This window comes from Lontra canadensis, unplaced genomic scaffold, assembly GCF_010015895.1.
Source record: "Lontra canadensis isolate GAN:19392208 unplaced genomic scaffold, GSC_riverotter_1.0 scaffold16, whole genome shotgun sequence".
NCBI lineage: Eukaryota > Metazoa > Chordata > Mammalia > Carnivora > Mustelidae > Lontra > Lontra canadensis.
In genome coordinates, this window is record NW_022631010.1 from 18,263,395 (window position 1) to 18,284,244 (window position 20,850).

General features: G+C 40.5%; 1 protein-coding gene across 4 annotated transcripts in view; it reads right to left on the minus strand.

Annotated features, from left to right (window-relative positions):
* The window catches only part of KIF16B (kinesin family member 16B), a 281,414-nt gene that overhangs the window by 20,924 nt on the left and 239,640 nt on the right, over positions 1 to 20,850 (minus strand). For 3 of the 4 annotated variants that reach the window (XM_032859219.1, XM_032859217.1, XM_032859216.1), the window contains one exon: positions 12,343 to 12,426. In XM_032859219.1, the coding sequence (XP_032715110.1) occupies positions 12,343 to 12,426 (84 nt within the window). Of the gene's footprint in view, positions 1 to 9,006; positions 9,091 to 12,342; positions 12,427 to 20,850 lie in introns of those variants that run through there. The other variant, XM_032859218.1, reaches the window with a different exon arrangement.

Consider the following 20,850-nt stretch of genomic DNA (forward strand, 5'->3'; position numbering starts at 1 on the left):
GTATGGAGATTCCATAAAAAAGTTAAAAATAGAACTATCTCATGACCCAGCAATTGTACTACAAGGTATTTACCCAAAGGACACAAAAATACTGATGTTTATAGCAGCATTATTATGTTTATAGCAGCATTATCAACAATGGCCAGATTATGGAGAGAGCCCAGATGTCCACTGACAGATGAACAGATTAAGAAGAGGTGGTATAAATATAGAATGGAATATTACTCAGCCATCAAAAAGAATGAAATCTTGCCATTTGCAATGATGTGGATAGAACTAGAAAGTATTAAACTAAGCAAAGTAAGTCTGTTAGAGAGAGACAAATACCATATGATTTCACTCATATGTGGAATTTAGGAAACAAAAAAGGTGAATGTATGGGAGGGGGAAAGAAAAGAGAGAGGGGAGCAAACCAGATAAGACTCTTAAGGTTAGAGAACAAACTGAGGACTGATGGAGGTAGGTGGGTAGACGAAGGACTAAATGGGGGATGGGTATTAAGGTGGGCACTTGTTATAATGAACACTGGGTGTTATATGTAAGTGAGGAATCACTAAATTCTACCCCTGAAATTAATATTGTGCTATATCTTAACTAACTAGAATTTAAATATAAATTTGGAAAAAAAGTAAGTAAAAAATAAAAAAAAAATACAATGTCTTGCTTTTTAAGAGGTACAACCTAAAATACTTATGGATAAAATATATGATACATGGTATTGGTTCTAAATTAATCAAGTGTGTGTGCTGTGCCATGCCTAGGGGTACAAATGAAATAGACTGGACACATGCTCATGAAGCGCTGAAGTTGGGTAACACGGGAGGGCACAGTGGGGTTCATTACATTACTCTTTTTGGTTTTGTCAATATTGTCCTGAGAAATAAGGTGCAAAAAGGAGGTAGAATAGGTCATTGATTTCTATATTACACTATTTCAAAGTTTCTTTAATGCATCACTGTTTGTCAAGTGGGAGGTGGCTGCAGAAACCTTCACAGAACAGAAATGGGCAAATGGAATGGAACTGCATTCTTGGATATGAAGGACTGTTTGAACACCTGATATTAACAAATACAACACTCTTCAGGAAACCCAATTCCTCTTGTGAACCAGAATGGGTTGCGAAGAAGACCTGGGGCCATGTCCTCCAGTAAAGATGTCCTCCTCTTTTCCGTGAGCATTTCTAGCCACACTTTGATGCTAAAACGAATGTGTTCAAGTCCTTCTGGCTCTTCATACTAAATTGACAGAATGGAGGGACATTTAGTTTTAAGGAGAAAGTTAAGAGGTAGAGGAAAGGGCAACCTATATTGAGATTTTTTTTTTTTTTTTAAAGTGACACTTGAAGAAAAACTCCTTACAAATTATACTGTGTAATTAAATGTAATAATAGGTCGCTTAGAATATCCTAAGTGATATTACACGAGAGACGAGCACAAAGGTCCTCTGAACCAAATGTCAATGTGAAAAAGTCTTTGTAGTAATATATGAAAATTACAGGGGAAAGGATCTTTGTAACCATTTGTCAATTACATAAATATTCCAAGTGGCCTTTAACTTTGTTTTATAGTTGCATGCAATTACAAGAGATTTCCCTTTTTGTTTCTGTGTTGAAATGTTGTAATTTCAAAGATTGTTCTTCGGATAGGCACCTCATTAATTGGCAGACTCTGAAAAGCACTGACTCATATATACATAGATACCTACTCTGAGTTTGGAAAGAGAGAGTGAATAAAAATCGTGCTTGGTAAAGACAGATAAAATAGTGACTTTCAAGTTTCAGAGTAATGAGTGAGCTGATCTTAATGGAAAATATATTATCATTTGCTTAAAAGTGGATAACATGTGTATGAAAAATATTATCGGCTTAGAGGATGATTACCTTTCTTTTAACAAGAGTTTAACCTTATACTCATAAGAAAAATGTGTAATGGCATCAAATCTACTCACCAACCCATCTATGCATTCTTCTTCCCTCTTTTGGTTTAGCAAAGGGACAATGGAAAAATAAGAGGATGAAGGGAGGACAGAAGTGAAAGAGGAATGAGGAGAAAATAGAAGGAAAGGAAGGAGATTATAAATGTATGATGTGATTACATGGTGATTTAATTTTTTTAGCCACTATTAAAATTCCATACCAGAGTGTCACATTTGTTATAAAGCAATGAGCTGACAATGACCCATCATCACCCAAAGTCCACAGATTACATTAGGGTTCACTCCTGGTGTTGTATCATACGGAGTTGTTTCACTGCCCTAAAAATCCTCTGTGCTCCACCCCTTCATCCCTCCCTTCCGCCTAAACCCTAGTCACCACTGATCCTTCCACTGTCTCAACAGTTTTGCCTTTTCCTAATGTCATTTAGTTAGAATCATACAGTATATATGTATATGTCTTTTCAGGTTGGCTTCCTTCATTTAGTAATATGTATTTAAGTTTCCCCCCATGTCTTTTCATAGCTTGATCGCTCATCTCTTTTTAGTATTGAACACTATTTAACGTTCTGGATGTACCATGAATATCCATTCACTTACTGAAGGACAACTTGGCTGCTTCCAAGTTTTGGCAACTAATTAATAAAGCTGCTATAAACAATCATGATATAAGTTTTCAACTCATCTGGGCAAGCCACAAGGAGTGCGACTGCTGAACTGAATGGTGAGAGTGTCTTTAGAAAAACTTTCACACTGTCTTTCAAAGTGGCTGTTATCATTTTTCATTCCCACCAGCAATGAATGAGAGTGCCTACTGCTCCACATCCTTACCAACATTTGATGTCCTCAGTGTTTTAGATTTTGGCCATTTTAATAGGTATGGAGAGGCATCTCATTGTTATTTTAATTTATAATTCCCTAATGATACATTGATGAACACCCTTTTTATAAACTTACTTGCCATCTGTAGGTCTTCTTTGTTAGCTGTTCGTCTTTGCCCATTTTTTTAAAAGATTTATTTGACAGAGAGAGAAAGAGCGAGCAAGCACAGTGGGGAGGGGTAGAGGGAGAGGGAGAGAATCTCCATCAGCCTGATATGGGGCTCGATCTCATGACCCTGAGATTATGACCTGAGCTGAAATCAAGAGTCACTTGAGCCACCTAGGTGCCCTTTTGGCAATGTTTCAATTTAATTTTTCATCATCTTATTGTTGGATTTCAAGAGTTCATTGTATGTTTTGTGTAAGAGTCCTTTATCAGACATCTTTTGCAAATATTTTTTTTCCAGTCTGTGGCTTGTCTTCTCATCCTTTAGGTGCTGTCTTTTGTAGTGCAAAAGTTTTCAATTTTAATGAATTCTAGCTTATCAAAGATTTCTTTCATGGATTGTGCCTTTGATGTTGTATCTTAAAGGTCATCACCATACCCAAGGTCATCTGGGTTTTCTCCTATGCTATCTCCTAGGAGTTTTATAGTTTTTGTCTTATATTTAGGTCTATTATCCATTTTGAGTTCCTCTTTGTAAGGTCTATGTCTAGATTCATTAATTCCCCCTCTGGCATGCAGATGTCACTTGTCCCAACACCATTTGTTGAAAAGACTATTTTTGCTTCATTGTATTGGCTTTGCATCTTTGTCAAAGATCACTTGACTATATTTATGTGAGTCTATTTCTGGGCTCCCTATTCTGTTCCTTTGACATCTTTGTTCTTTTGCCAATAACACACTGTCTTGATTCTATGGCTTCTAGTTAAGTCCTGAAGTTGGTAGTTTCAGTTCTCCAACTCTGTTCTTTTCCTTTGAAATTATATTGGCCACTCTGGATGTTTTGCCTCCCCAATTAAACTTCAGAGTCAGTTTGTCCATATCCACAAAATAATTTGCTGGATTCTGATTGGGATTACAATGTATCTACAGATCAAGGTGGGAAGGCCTGATATCTTGACAACATTGGGTCTTCCTACTCATGAACATGAAATATCTCATTTGTTTAGTTCTTTCATCAGAGTTTTATTTTCCTCATATAGATCTTAGACATATTTTGTTAGATTTTAGCTAGGTATTTAATTTTTGTGGGCACTAATATGAATGATATCGTGTTTTTAATTCCAAATTCTACTTGCTCATTATCGGTGTATGGGAACACAAATGACTACTGGATATTAACCTGTATCCTGCAATCTTGCCATATGGCTTATCAATTCCAAAAAAGGCTTGATAGGCAATTTGCTGCTGGAGTTCATTCTTTCTCATACTTCCTTCTCCCCACTTTATGGCAGGGATTACTCCCAGTATATATGATTTCTCAGGTAATTCTAATAACTTTACAGAGTTAGTCCTGCCATTTAGTAAGTGAGAAACAAGTTCAGAGACGGAAGAAAGATGCTAAGTTCACACGAACACGGGTGTATCAGAGACAGGATCAAGCCCAGGTCTGACTCTAGAACCTTCCACGTTATTCTAGTACCACACAGAGTTTTCTATCTTAGCCCCAGGATCACAGCATTTTCAGTTCTTCTGACTCCACAAAGCACCAAGATGGACCAGCTGCCAAATGGGCTCAGTCTCCGCTAACGCACTGACAGTCACTTAACCCCCTTCAGAAACGGTTCTCTACTGATGATGGTATTAATGGACTAATAACAAAAAACAGTTAATGTGAATAACCAGATAACCAGAAGGAAAAAAAAAACCGTTAATGAGGAAGAAAATGGTCCTCTGTGTGAAGTACTTCTTAAATCTCTGCCTACATTTGATAACAGTTCTGCCATTATCCATTCTGTAAGATCAGCAGAACGTAGATGGAAAAGATGTTAAATTAAGCATAGAATTACTAGATATCTTTAAGATAGCTAAATGAATGAGAAAACTTAAGGATTTTTTACCTCCTTGAAATTTACTTTGGAAACTGAAAGGGCCCAATCCATAAGATGTTAAAACCCAATGATTCTATTGTTAGAAATCTAAGATTTGAAACTAACATAAAACTAAAGGAGATTGATGCCCTGTTCTTGGTCAGAAAAAAGAGACTGTATGTGTTGCAGGCACCATAAGCCAGGAAAGTGACTCTTGGCAGTGGGGAGTTGGGGGTAAGTGAGGGAGGTGGCATCCATACTGAAAACCAGTATTTGGTAATTGTGTTTGGTAGATAAGGCATTTGAACTATCACGACTTACTTTGGAAACAACTCTTCATTTAGCACACTATTTCCATTAGAAAGGATAATACTTATAAACTCTAGGCATCCCTTTATTGTAAGAAAAAGGAAAAGGAAAGAAAAACAGCTAGGAGCTGGCCTGGTACTTACAGCTAAGTTGTGTTCTCTTGTCAATCGTAAACAATTTCAAAGAATACTAACAACGGGCAAGTCTGCCCTGATCCTGAAGAAGCCACGTGGATACACACACAGACCATTCCATAAACACGTCCAGATACAGACAAAAGCATGGTGTTCAAATCATGAATATGAACAAATATCCCCCTATTTTGGTTCATGTGGGTGACTGCTTTGTATCAATCATAGTTTTAACGTCACTCTCTTCTTCTTGCCTTCAAGGTAAGAATTACTAAGACACCCAAGCATAGAATCAGCCCAGCATCCAGTCCAGAACAAAGCCCCACTTCCTTTCACTCTCCCTGAAATCACCTAAAATAGGCCAAATCCTGCTGTAAGTTCTTTGTAACACCTTTTGGCTGGGATACTTCCCATTGTATATGTCCTTCCTGAGTGCAGTGAATGGATACATTTAACATGGTTCAAAAAGAGCTATATTTCTGGGGGTTTCTGCTGAAAGGCACTGACACCTGTCTAGTTTTTCAGGGGCAGAAGCTCAGGAGCTACAGTGGGTGTCAGCTGGGGACCCCACAGTGGGCAGTCATGCGGTCAGTAACCCAGGACACATGCGAGGAGAACTGACCAGCTGGGAACAGAAGCTATAGAACTGTGGAGGAAGCGAGCTCATTTCTTTTCTTTTCTTTCTTTCTTTCTTTTCTTTTTTTTTTTTAAAGGATTTTATTTATTTATTTCACAGACAGAGATCACAAGTAGGCAGAGAGGCAGGCAGAGAGAGAAGGGGAAGCAGCCTCCCGCCAAGCAGAGAGCCCGATGTGGGGCTCAATCCCAGGACCCTGGGATCATGACCTAAGCTGAAGGCAGAGGCTTAACCCGCTGAGCCACCCAGGCGCCCCAAGTGAGTTCATTTCTTGATGATCCTGTGACTCTTCTCTTTTCTCACAATGGAGAACAGCTTGATCAGGCTTAAGTCGCCAGAAAACATTTCTAGTTCCCAGATTATAATTTTACAGGTTGAAAGAAAGGCTGGCATTACAGGGAGAGACTCTTTGCATCCTCCAGGTGCCACTGTGAATACGAACACCCCCATCGTGATAGTGCCTTTGCCCTCAGATGCTGATTTTACCAGTACAGGTGACAAACTGAGATACTCATACTGTTACATGTTATGGCTGCTGGCGGGTGGGGCTCTTCTGTCCTTCCCTGGCTCACAAGCATGTCTAAAACATGCTGTAAAGGCTCCATCGCTGCCATCAGCACCGCCATCACCACTAGCTTCACTGCCATCATTGTCGCACTGAGGTATGGAGTCTTCTCTGGAGCAGAGTCCACATTATGTACATGACCCCCTTCAACCGTAAGATCAACTCTAGGTAGGTGGTGCTGGTGTATTTATCCTCACTCTGCAGATAAGGAAACTGATCAAGTGACATTAAAGACCCCAAAAGGGCAGCACAGGGATTCAAGACTGGATGATCTGCCCCAAGGCGCACACTCTTAGTTACCATATTGCTTTTTACCCTTAATAAGGCCTTAGCTTATGAGATGAAACTGGGGAAGAAGTAAAGAAGTAGCCTTGGGCTTGCTGCACGTTCTTAGTCCTTTCAAGAAAACTTCCTAGAAATCTCTTGGGTTCTTACTTCCAAAGGTGGCTATATTATTCTTGAAAGCTTTATCGTTTTAGAGGATTTCACTTGTTTTCATTAATTACAGATCACTCCTTGAAATGATGGACTATTAAGATGATTAGCAGAAACGTCTCCAAGTAGATGATAATGTTCCCTGAAATTCGTAACCAAAAAATGCGCCTCTCACCAATCAACAAGAGTAAAACAAAAAACTCATTAATTTGGGGTTAATGTGGACGGATTTTCCGATATTCCTTGAATAATTCAATGAATCTGTGAGACATGTGTGAAATACCATGGGAGAGTTAAGAATTCAGTGAGATGTCAATACTGTTGCCTTCAAGTAACTTAAGAGTGCAACAGCGGAGGTGTGAGACATAAACACATCTTTTGGCACAAGCCAAACAGTGACAGGAGTCTTATCAGGAACGGAGGTAAGATTTCCTGGACGTTATAGAATCAAACAAGTGTTTTAGACTCCTGTATTGCAGTGTGACAGAGGATTTTCATATCTACTGAATCTACATGTAATAAAAAGGGGGGGGCACCTGGGTGGCACAGTTGGTTAAGAGTCCGACGCTTGGTTTCAGTTCAGGTCATGATTTCAAGGTCATAAGATCCAGCCCCTTAGCAGAGAGTCTGCTTGAGATTCTCTCTCTCTCTCTTTACCCCCCTGCCCCTCCCACTAATGCTCCCCTCATCTCTCTAAAATAAAAAAATAAATCTTTAAAAAATAAAAGAACTCTGCTTGCATTTCACATGACCTTTCTATTTCATTTTTTCATTTCACATTTCTAGTAGTTAACTCTCATTCATTTTGCAAAAGTACTGATAAATGATCAAGTATAGATAATTGGTTCTTTACCACTGAAGTCTGAGAAGCAGTATATTCTAAAGCTGTGGTTAAGGCCTAGTGTTAGTATCATACCACATCTTACTTATTAGAACTCAATCTGAGGGGTGGCCTGGGTAGCTCAGTCCTTAGGCGTCTGCCTTTGGCTCAGGTCCTGATCCTAGGGTCCAGGGATGGAGCCCAACGTCAGGCTCCTTGCTCACTGGGAAGCCTGCTTCTTCCTCTCCCACTCCCCCAGCTTGTGTTTCCTTTCTCACTATCTCTCGCTGTCAAATAAATAAAGAAAATCTTAAAAAAAAAACAAAAAACAAACTCCATTTGATAGCCATTTGGATATACATATAAGAATATACTACATATGTTTTTTATATATAATACTTGCATGTAATATTTAAAGTCACAAAAATCTCTTTAAAGATATTCTGAGTTTATAATCTTTGGTAATTCAGAGAGGAAATAAATCTGCATAGGAATTATGTGACATCAAAGCTAAAGATACGCCTTAAGAATACACAAAGGCAGAAGCAATTGAGATTCAGAACCTTTGATGAGCCATGAAGCAAATATTCAAAAATCAACAATTAACGATAAGCATTTTTCCTTAAACGAAAAAAGACAAGGTTATAATGAAAGGTCACTCTTATCGCTGTGGCCAATTAACAGAAGAGGACAAAAGAGATGAGAAATACTGTGTTGTTCTAGAGTTTTTTCAGTTGTAGAACAGGTGATCAATAATTGCTGAATGAAAAAAAAAAGGTAGTGAAGAATAAATAACCAGGGGTACCTGGGTGGCTCAGTGGGTTAAAGCCTCTGCCTTCGGCTCAGGTCATGATCCCAGGGTCCGGGGATCAAGCCCCGCATCAGGCTCTCTGCTCAGCGGGGAGCCTGCATCCCCCTGCCCCCCTCTCTGCCTGCTTCTCTGCCTACTTGTGATCTCTGTCAAATAAATAAATAAATAAATCTTAAAAAAAAAAAAAAAAAGAATAAATAACCAGGCAGCGGATCTTAGTTAACACTGTGGTATAATGCTGGAAGATATTTCTTCAAAGGAGAAGCCATTTCTTTAGGGGAAGACCCAGTTGCGTTCCAAACTTAGAGCGTGCTAATTCTTAAAGAGAGGGGCTTGCTTTGAAGGACGTTCTAGTACGAGCTGAGGCTTTGTCTGTGACCAGGTGTAAGACTTTCCTCTATCCTTCTCAGGACTTGATTTCCTTGTCTGTACAACAGAGATGATAATAGAGCTTACCTCACAAGCTAAGTGGGAGACGCAGATGACTTATGAGCATTTCACTCATGCCCAGTGCTCAGTTAACCCCTAGGAAATGGGAGATAGCAGGAGCATTCCGTGGAAGCATATGATGCTGCCAATTTTGCACCATTCCGACCTACAACAATGGCAATTTCTTATGGTTTGACCTAATGGTAAATGTATCTGGCTTCAAATACAGTAAGAAGAACTTTTCTGGTCAAAATACCTCATTAGAGACCGATGTATTTGTTTCCTGTCACCTCCACTATCATATCTGCCGACGTTCGTCTCCTGGGCTGCTGTCCAGGCTACAAGAAGGGATGTATGAGCCTGGGAGGCACATCCCGCGTGGGGGGCATGGCAATCAGAATCCTCTGACCACTTGAGGGCAGGGTCCGCCCAGGACAGGCACACCTGCACAGAACTGGTTTCTCCAGGGCCACCAGGAAGGAAGCCAGAGAGAGATCCTCCTATCTCACAAACCTTCAAAGATTCTTCGGCTCTTTGGGAACCAAAGCACTGGGTAGGCTTTCCAGCATGAGAGGCCAACTAGAGCTGGCCCAGTAACTTTGTGTGAGCCGAGCGCACACGAGGTTATCAGTGAGACACAGCACCGGAGGCCATATTTCTACCCCTCCCCTTCCCATCGTCACCTTCTCGATGGCTCTTGCCTTTTATGGGGCCATATAGGCAATGCTACACCCCCAGGCTCCCACATTCACACCACCACCGCTGCATGCACAGCTAATACCGCTCTTTCCAAAGGAAGAAAATCCGTTTCCCAAACATCTCATGACAGTTAGAAATTCCTATCAGTACCCACCAGTTTTACAAATAATTATTGTAACAGGTTACATATCGTGGTGACAACAGAGTGTCTATGTCTTTGAGATGAAAATACTTTATACTTTCTGTTGATAAACTTAGACACAAAGTCCAAATTTTGGACACACTTTAATAAAAAGGTAGATCAAAACATAATGAATACCTGCTCAAAACGCTGCTTTAGAGAGCCTACTCGGGGTGAGGCAGTTTATAAAGTGGCATGTCTGGATTTAAAAAATTGTCAGACAATTCCTTTTGAGCAAACACTATGTACACTAGTGTGTACTAGTTCAAATGTAGTCTACCGAAATCCAATTTTCTGTGTATGTTTATGTATTTAGTTTTATCTCTAGGTCAAGTTTCATACAGGAAATTTAAATATATGCTCTTAGAGGGAAAGAAATGTCTCATTTCTCTTTATAGTCTATATAACACCTAGCACTGTCTCCAGCATGTATTAGGAATTACATAAATGTATACTGAATTAAATCAAATGGGAAACTCAGGGAAAGTAATTATGTTAATTTTCACAGGAAAATAACACTAAATCAAATGGTGACTTCTGATATTCGATGAAAAAAATAAAGTCACAATAGTCGTGGGAAATTAACTCAAGAATCTCAGATTAATTTTCCATTGAAGTGAAATTGAATTATACTCGCTCTTGAAAAGGACATGATATGCTAATATTTAACCATCAAAATTAGGAGAAATACATTTAATTTAAAACGTAAGTGCCTATTTTCACGAGGTGTGGGATCCATTCTTTAAAGGCTAATGCCACAAGTAACAGTCACAGGCAATGGAAGGGGTCCTTGTATAGGCAGAGACATTAATACAGAACTCTGTTCCTCAGCTCTGTTGATGGCTTGAGTAGGGCGAAGTGATTAGGGAAGAAAGACTGAAAGAACAAACATGGGTCCGCTTAAATACCAGGAATGAAAGAGGACCCTGAGCTGGGCTCTGACCCTGGAAGCTAGAATGGAAAGAGAAGAGTTCACCAAGGGCAGAGCTCACAAATGCACAGCACTCAGGGTGCCAATGTGTTGCGGCAGTGCCAGGCACCAAGTGACTTTGACTGAAGCCCTGAGAAGCTAAGCATGACAACAGTCTATTTCCTCTTGGTTCATACACTTGCTTCTATATCCTATCATCCTCGACATTCCCATTAAAGACAAGTCTAGATGACTGAGGCAGGTAAAGGTTTGGAAAAGAAAACCAAACCCACCTCTTTCATTATTTTTACGTTTTTTATATGATACAACAGACCTTTAAGAGAATTTAATCGAGCAGGCTCACCACACTCATCATTCCCTTGAAAGCAAGTTCTTTAGTTGGGTGTCAGGGTCGTGCCAACTCATGGAATGATTTTCAGAAATCTGCCATGACTCCTCCAAGGCTCAGACATCATAAATCCAGAACTTCTTCGAGCACGTCACTCTCACAGTAGAACTCAAATGGCCAGGAAGCATGGCTACCCCCTGAAAGTCTTTCTTTAGAGGTTCTAGACGAGGATCTCAAAAACACTCAACTGCCCCTTGTGGACCACAGTCTCATAATTGTTCATTTTTCACTGGTTTCCACTTCTCCTCCTCTTTTGCTCTCATTGGACCCACCCTCCCAAGCCTCTGGATGTCTCCCTAATCCTTGGTTCCCTGGCATTAAGTCACCCTGGCTGTCAGTAGGAATGAGAATGATACCTCATTTTTATGTAGAACTTCAGCATTCAGAAGGGGCTCTCTTGGGCCTTCTCTTACTTGATTTCACTTGCAAGGGGTCTTATTATTATTCCTCTTAAAGAAGTAGTGAAGCGGACTTTGTGAGGCCCCAAGAAAGCTTGCTGACAGCAGACCGCAGTCAGCTATTTGTAATGCCCGCCTTGGTGGCGAGAGATACCACCTAGGACACTGGTGACCGTGCCTTTGCACAAAGACTCAGCCTCATGAGCATCAGATTCCAACCAAATGAGCGAGTCTACCTTGAAAAGAAATACAAACCACACAAAGCAGCCCACAATGCCCACTGGCAGTGAGTCCCTTGGAAAAACAACAGTTGTGTTGAACCAAAGTTCTCTATGTAGCCGGCTCAGAAGATGAAATTAAAATAAGCCAAACAAAACCTAACCGTGACTAAAATAGGTATGTGTCTTTTTGCTTCCAGCTCTCTCAAAAAAGTAACAATAATGCAATACTATATATCTTCAGTTAATTAATGCAAATTTTTTTTTGCAGCAAGCTTTTGTACCTCATTCTCTATTACAGACCATCTGTCTCTGTGAATAGTTAGTTCTCACCCACAGCCTGCTTCCTAACCCTTAGGATAAATGAAATCTCCTCCCAAGCCAGAAAAACGTTCTATTAGACCAGAGGGGGAAAAGGGCTTACATCTAGAGTAGACGGATACTGTTACTTTCTCATGTACACAGCAGCCACCTCTGGTGTTAATGAAGCAGCACCTTCACACCCGTGAACAAGAGCCATGGTGTTTATAACACGAACAACTCTCACTGGTCAATCAGATGGCACAAATTCTACCCAGAGAAAGAAAAGCTTAATTCCGTTACCTCTAAGTGACTTCGCCTCTCAGCAATCACACGTTCATCCTTGTTTCCAAATAGTTTCTTTGGAGGGAACTCAAGGGTAGCAAGCTGAAATACATATTTTATAAGAGATGTATTAATATCACACCAATGACCCTTGGGTGTTTACTAATCTATTGTTTAGAGTCACTATCATGGGACAAAAAGGGGAAGATGTTGGGAGTTTAAAGATGGCAGGTCTTCCCTTGCTTTGTCACCAACTGACTGCATGACCTTGAACAGACAAGGCAAGATTCCACGACAGTCAAAGGAGAAGGAGGGACGGGAACTCAAAGGGAAAAAACAGATCTGAGTCTCAGTATTTTGTCTCAGGCAACGTATTAGATGCTTGGCCAGATGGTGTTTCACAAGTTTATTTGTTAAAACACAAGTTTGTTCTTCTTTTAGTCCCCTCCTTACACTAGAATTCAATTATTTTTGTGCTAAGAATCTGAAAACTTAACTTGCACACTACCTGAACATTTTATAAAATAGTTCTGAGACCATTGTTCAGGTTCTTTAAACATTCCATATTGCCTTTTTATAGCTGCTGGTACAAATGAAGAATTCCTGTGTGAAAAGAGGACCTCTCTTTGAATCTTTTCACCTCGTTCCTTAGAGAATAAAGGTTCAGAATTTGTTTTGAGCCAGGTCTTCAGATTTCATAGTTATTTTCTTTGTGCTTCTCTTCTTGGAGGTATTAAAATTGTAATAAAAAGATAAGTTTTTTTATAGACTGGGAGGCAAGAAAGAACTGTATAATCTGGTGAGAACCTGACCAACCAGTGTTGCTCTGGCTGAATGAATGCTAAGCAGCAGTAATTGCTGGTGTTGATGAAATTCACTACACCCTGCCTTCCTCACCTGGTTGGGTTCAGACAAATCGAGAAGTCAATGAAGAATTATAAAAAAAAAAAAGAACAATATTTCTTCCACAACATGCCACAAATCCGTTTTATATATATGCAAATCTCTTACTTGATTTAAATTTTTATTACCACAGCGGGAATCAAAAATTAAGAACTAGCATTGATACACACAGTGCCTTCAAAACTCACTATTAAAGTATAAGAATATACCATAAGTGAACAACTTGATGAATTCTCAACATCTCAACACACTGTAACTGCCACCAGGAGGACATGCCCAGCACCCAGGAACTCCCCCAAGCACTCCCAGTCATGCCCTCCCAAACTCTAGAAAGGATGACGCTAGCTAGCCTAGCCTGACTTCCAAGAAGTACAGCTCAGCGTTGCCTATTTTTGACTTTATGTAAATGGTTCCATGCAGCACGAACTCCTTGGTGCCTGCCTTCGCCACGCTGCCCCATGTCTGTGAGATCCATTCACGTTGCTGCGTGTGTCAACAGTTTGCTCATTCATTCCTGTGGCAGTGTACTACTCCATTACATGAACATTCTGTTTATTTGTTCAACAGTCTCTCATTACTGGGCTTTTGGTTTTAGGCCATTAGGAATTGCGCTGCTGTGAACATTTTCCCAAAGGCATTCTAATGAACTTATGCAGGGATTTCTGCTGGTCAGAGTCTTGGGAGTAAAAATGCTGCATCTTGGGGTATGAAAGTGTTCAGCTGTACTCGAAATGATCAAATGGTTTTCTGAAGTGGTTTAACTACCTGACACTCCCACCAGCAGTGACTGAGAGATCCAATCGCTTCCCATTACCACCAATATCTAGTGCTGTGGCTTCTCGCCTTAGCAATTCTGGTGTGCATGCAGTAGTTTCTACTGCAGTTCAAGTTTGTATTTCTCTAATGACTAATGATGTTGAGCATCTTTTCACATACACACTGACCATCTGGTTAGTCATTTTTGATAAGTGTCTGTTCAACTCTTTTGGTATTTTTTATTAGGTACCTTTTTTTCTTATTAAGAGTAATTCTCCCTTTTACTCTCTTCAAGGTATCTCTGATGACTTTATGGCCCTTTTCTAAAGTTAACTTCAGTTGGGCAGACATTCACTCCTTTCATACTCTAGCATTCTCTCTACCGAAGCAGAGAAACTGGGAAGGGATGGGGTGCACCACCCCTTCTCCTCCTTCTCTCACCAGGTTCCAATTCTGTTGCTGACTCTGAGCTTTAAAGTCAGTTCAAGGTTACGTCAAAGACCATGGGCACTGAGGTAAGACAGACCCAGTCTGAATCTTGGCTCACACTATCTAGCTGACTGTCATGTTTCTCTCTGCCTAAATACTCTCTGCTGAAAAGGCAGAAAATGATACTAAATTTCACCAGGTTTCTGTGAAGATTCAGTGAAGTAACAACACAGAGAGTTTAGCTACTGTTCTTACTTGCTAGAGATATGCTTATGACTAAGAAAGCACCTTGCCATTTCCTCTTGTACCCTCTTCCTATCCCTGGATTGGTGATGTGGCTTCGAGAAGCAGAGGGTTTTCTGGAACCCTGGCCTCACAAGCACACACACACACTTCCCATATGTTGCAGCTTAGAGAAGACAGGTACATCAAGAGCGTCTTTTGGGCTTTATCCAGCCCTGATTTTATCTTGTACAGTGTGTTTCTTCCCACTGTGGTGATGCTGGAACCTTGGCAGGCATGCTTTCATAGTTGGTTGTTTTGTCATTTTCTTATATGGCTGATGAGGTGATGTGATTTCTTTCAGGGGAAATTTATAGTCACACTTGCGCGCTCAATCAGAAACGGTGCACTAAAAGGACTTCAGGCAGCTGAACCAGGTGGGAAGCAAGCATTTAAATGTCCTCCTCATCCACAGCAAATACTCTATTCTGGAGAGGAGGATAAAATTTGGGGCCATTAATATCCACCCTGTGAAATAAGTACGTATAAATTATGTGTAATACTGTTGTTCAGATTTTAGGGAGAAAAGGGTACCTGTTAACAACTTTCAGGCATATATAATCAGGGGACTATAATATTCACCCATTTAACTTTAGAGACAAGGAAACGCAGTTCCAGAATTAGGTGACACAGAAAGGTTCGCAGTCACCGGGTGGCTGGGTCCACACGAGGAATTGACACTGACTCTACATGTCTCACCACAATGCCATAGTGGGGGGCCACAATGTATGGAATAATCCCTTTGACATCCTCGTGGCACCAGGATTCAGATGGAGGAAAGTAACCCTTCCTTAAGTATACCAAACCAGAAAAATGATGTAGAGCTGCTAGACAGTGGCCAACGGTTCCAAGAGCAGCTAACAGCACCTCACTGAGGACGGGTACCCACGAAGGGAGCAGGAACACGATAGCGGAGAGCAACAGCAGTGGGAGTAACAGGAAGGGGCTGGGTTGGGAGGCAGGCTCCCAGCAGTACTCCTGGGACACTTAAGTTTAGTCGGATCCTATCACTTTACTCCTCTCCCCATAAAAAGTCAGAATGATGGCGGCTCTCCTTACATGTAGCTGAAGGGACAAAAAGAGGACGAGAATGAACAGAAGCAGAAGTTCCGATGTGATTCTCGATAGCAAGGCACGGTCCTGGGCCCAAGTGCTATTGGTGGGGCTGGGACACAGACAAACTAAAGTAGAAAGGCAAGGCTGTGAGATAAATTAAGAAAAATACTACCTTCATTAAAATAATTATATTTACATCAGAAACAGCTCTTCAACTCTCTTCCTCCCAGTAGTAAGGAAATGACCTCCATTTCTCCTTTTTTAGAGAAATCTTAACATGGCTTTTTAGCCCTTGCTATCCATAAGCTCTTAGGCTAAATGAGATGAAATTGCCAATTTTGTAAGTTAAAAATGGTTGAATATCAGCAATTTCACCTGGTTAAACCCTGCATAAAACTTTTGACATTTTTAAGCAACCACTAGGGCAAAAGATACATTCCCATCTGCTTTACCTGCCAAGCGTAAGTATTCTCATTTGATGGATTATCAGTTGGCTATATCAAACCGATATTCCTTCAAAAGAATATTTCTCTTAAAGTACCCCAAAATAATACTAAACTAGAAATATCTTATATTAAAATATCCAGGGCAATGAAATGGCGAAGGAGTTGGGAACATAGGTAGGTGATGCAGGAGGCCATTTGGGGACCAACAGCTGTTGTTGACCCAGAACATTCTGTCACGGTCACCTGAATCAGCCCATCCTCCAGAAGGGTAAAAGGACACCAGTGTCTTTACCTGGACTAGGGAAAGAGGACGGCAATGACTGCTTTGTTCTCAAGACCGTAATATTATAAAAATCCATGGGAGAGTTTCGAAATCTAGGATAGATAAGAGGCCTAAACTTACTTTTTCTCTCTACAAGTACGAAGTGACTGCCTCATTTATTTTATCTTATTTTATTTTATTGATTGATTGATTGCCTCATTTATTTTAAAACAGACAGCAAAAGCAATCCTCTGTAAGTTTCATTTCTGGGTTGTGAATTAATTAAATGGTCCAAATAATTTTTAAAAAGGATAATTTACCAAGATCCCCAGAGCCACTGGTCAGGATAAAGTATGTGGAGAGCCAAAACAAGCAAACAAAGAAATGGACAAAAAGGAAACAAATGAGAAACAGAAACTCTTATATTTTGCTGAAAGTGCCATCTGAAAAGTAATTATTTCCAACAAATTAACAATACAAGAATGGGCTAAAAGGCGGGCGATTCCAAACTCTCCCTGACTTTTCCATTCATGTCCAACATATATCAGCATCTTTTGTTTGCTTGCTTGGTTTCTCATGTTGAACAGAGATTTTTAAGTAAGATATATTACCTGGACATTTTCATTTCTTCTCAAGTTCTTTATATTCATAAATTTTCATTTTTATTGCCTCATTTTTAATCTAGCAGATGGTCTAGATTTGATTTCCATGAGAAACACTGTCAGGAACAGTGAATGGCAATCTGTAGGTAGAGGAGAGACTCCTCTGATTTCCTTTGTAACCTGTGACAAAGGAAATACAGTGGCCTACATTTCTAAAAAAACAAAACAAAACAAAACAAAAAAACACAGTTCCTTAAGTCCTACATTCCTTATAATAGCTAAATTCTAGAGGGACACAGATAAATAGTTCTGACTCATCTACAAATTATCAATATACTGGGATTCGGTAACAAGGAAAAATAATTTTCTTTATATAAGATTTCATTTTCATAAAGAACAAGTGCCACCATTCTCCCTTTATACCTTTCACAGAGGGAGTGTCTCGTGTTGAAAAGTAAGATTCTAACAAAAATAATCTTTCTATAAACCTTAACATGTAAGGAACCAGTTCTGGTTAAAGATGGTGGAGCTCATCTCCTTCAAAAGCACCATCAGAAACAACAGAAGAGATGAAAAAGAAACACTCTGTCTCCAGACTAGGAAACTGCCACAGCCCCGTACTGCTGGCCAGGCGGCACCCAGGGAAAGCACTGCTGAGGGCCTTCCTTACCTCACCTCCAGAATGCGGGCACCATGAGTGATCCACCAAAGCAAACATCCAAACTCTCAGGCGTTCCACTACACTGTGATTAAAGAGGCTAAAACTCTAGGGACAGGGAAAAGGTGGGGGATACCTGCAGCAAAGAGGAAGGTGAGAAGGGGCCGTGGGCAGAAGAACCTGGAGAAGCTCACAGTGTTAGAGGGAAAGCATTTGACCCTACAGTGACCCCACAGCCCTTGTGAACACCAGAAAATAAGGGAACAAGTGTCTCAAAACAAAGAAAAAACTGGTAGAAAGAAATTCAGAAAAATTTCAGACAGTTTAGGTACGCAATAGGTTGCTGTCATTATCCCCAATATTTGTCCCCTCCTTGCCCTTGTGATAAACCAGTTACTTCCCTCAACAATTAGTCCATTTCACTTAAAGATGAGAAGTAAGGGGCTCCTGGGTGGCTCAGTTGGTTAAATGTCTGCCTTCGGCTCAGGTCATGATCTCGGGTCCTAGGATCAAGTTTTGCAAGAGGCTTCCTGTTCATACGGAGCCTGCTTCTCCCTCTGCCCCGCACTCCCCCACCCCTGCCACCTGTGTGCTCTCTCTCTCTCTCAAATATTAGACGTTTGTTAATAATAACGTATCAGTACTAGTTCACTTGTTGTGACGTAGGTACAATACACACATAAGCTGTTAATAATAGGGAAGCCATAAATCTAAAGCTTATTAGAATAGAACCTCTGGTTTCTGATGTGACAAGTTAGAAGCTTGGAAGCCATCGTCCTTGTCCTCACAACAAGAAACAGGCTGAACAGACTAGATGTTGAAAGACTCAACAGCTCTTCTTTGATCCATCCGAGAACTGAGGTTATGGGCAAACTGATGTCCCCAAACTGGGGAGACAGGTGGGCGGAGACAGAATAACAGCCTCGTGGGCGCAGAAGCCTGTACTGGGGCCAGGAAGAGTCTGGAAACCTTTCAGCTGTAAACCGGGAGTTACTGGAGGCTCAGTGCAGAGCGGTATTTGCCTTACAAGCTTGGTGTCTGGGTGGGGTCCACATACTTCTGTTACTTTTACCTCCACCCATGTCTTCACTGTGAGATGACAGAAAAATCCACTACTTTCTGGCAGGAGGAGAGAAAAAGTAACCATTTTGAAATATACCCAGAGCCTGCACTCAAGGGAAACTCTTTTACTGGAATCTAACCATACATTGGGTAACCAAAGCCTAACCAACCTAGGGAGAGTGGAATGCCCAACAGCAGGCTCACTGGAAAAGGAAACCTGATCAAAGGCCTACTGGGCCTTCCCCTCCCGCCACACCTCACCACACCTCACCACGCCTCAGGGGAGGTTCCCGCACAACAGATTACATATCAAAGAACTGCAAGCCTCGGGCTCTACTGAAGAAGTCTCTAGGAAAACCCAAAGGGTTTCCTCTCTAGGGGAGACCCAACCAAGGGCACTCTAGGGGAGACCCAACCAAGGGCACTGGGGGAAAGGTGATCTTCCGAAACCACAGCTACAGCAAACTGGAAACACCATCTGCATCCCAGCCCATGAACCTAGAACCTCACACCAAAAGGCCCATCTACCTCAATCCCTTTTAGGCAATACACCATATCTGGCTTTCAGCAAAAACTGAACAGGTCATGCTGAAAAGGTAAAAAAACAAAAAACCAACAGACAAAAAGCATCTAAACTATTCTCAAATAAAGAAAGCTGACTGAACAATTAGCACCACCACACCCTCTGTGCCCACTCCTCACCTAGCCTCCCTACCCCCAACCTGCTTAAAAAAAAAAAAAAAAATTAATTGGAATGAAAGTCCCAGTAGAAGAAACAGAAGTAGAATAAATAAAATGAAAACAGATGAGCATAAAGTACATAAAGAAAATAACCCGACATGAAATGTGCTAAGGGAAAGGGAATGTGACCCACAGGTTTAGACCTAACCGAAGTGTCTTTCAAGCATGCAGGCCACAGAGAGACATTCTCAAGCACGTAAGAACTCAAAACACATCAAGGGGCATCTTTTCCAAAAGGTACTGGATGATCAAAAATAACCAACCAAGAGCAGCACCATATAAAGATCTCAGGAATGAAGAAATGATGGTAAAGTGATCATTGTCTCTATTTAAACTCACAACCAAGAGGGAAATATATTTGGCTTAGGTATAAAAGAATGTGAATGCTATATAACTTGACAATGTAACATAATAATATAAAATGACTTTTGAAATTCGGAAGATGGGAGTTAAAGCGTGCCAATATTGTCTTTGTTACAAGAATCAGTTGGTGAGAGTGATCTGGCTGGGACCTCTGTCACCCCACGATTTGCCAGAGCTGACTCAGCTGATCTGGCTGGTTGGGCGGGTGTCCCCTTCCTCTCTCACTGCTCCATGTGCATCCCTCCCCCTGGAAGCTTCCTGCTCAGTCGCTCTGTCATAGAGGATGACCTTCCCCACTAGAGGAAGGACTGTTCTTCGGTCAAGGGTATACAAGTAGCTGCGCTCCTCTGCTAGGACCTCCAAACGCTTGCTCAAAAGTCAATTGATTGTTCACAAAAGGGAAACACAACTGATAATTTGTAAAATGGAAACACATTTGAAAACTAGCAACTCACATTCTTATGTTTGTTTATAATCCTTCTGCTTAAAAGTCACATATATTTTAGAGAACTTATAACTTCTGGCAGAGCAACATTTAATTTGAAGTTCAGCAATTTCTTCAGTTTTATTTCATTTTCTTTCACTTCTGACACCTTCAAGTAAAATTAAATTTAATGTTAGCAATTAAAGATAGGATATCTAGAGTGAACCTGACGTTACAAAGGTATTGCATTCTTTCTTCTTTTTCTCATTTTAATTTTTTTCCCAACCTACATATCCATCCTTTTATCCACGCCTATCCATTTAAGTACTTGAGATAATGTTTATTAAATAGTAACATTAATTATATTTAGCGAATGATTTTGGGCGATCTGTTGCTTTCTCCCTGTATTATGTGACATTTTTATAAATGAGCATGCATCATTTTTATAGAAACAATAAAAAGTGATTATTCTCTTTACAGATTTAATGGAACAGTTAAATTAACACCATATGTCCTTTTCTTTTAATAACCTGGGATTTGGG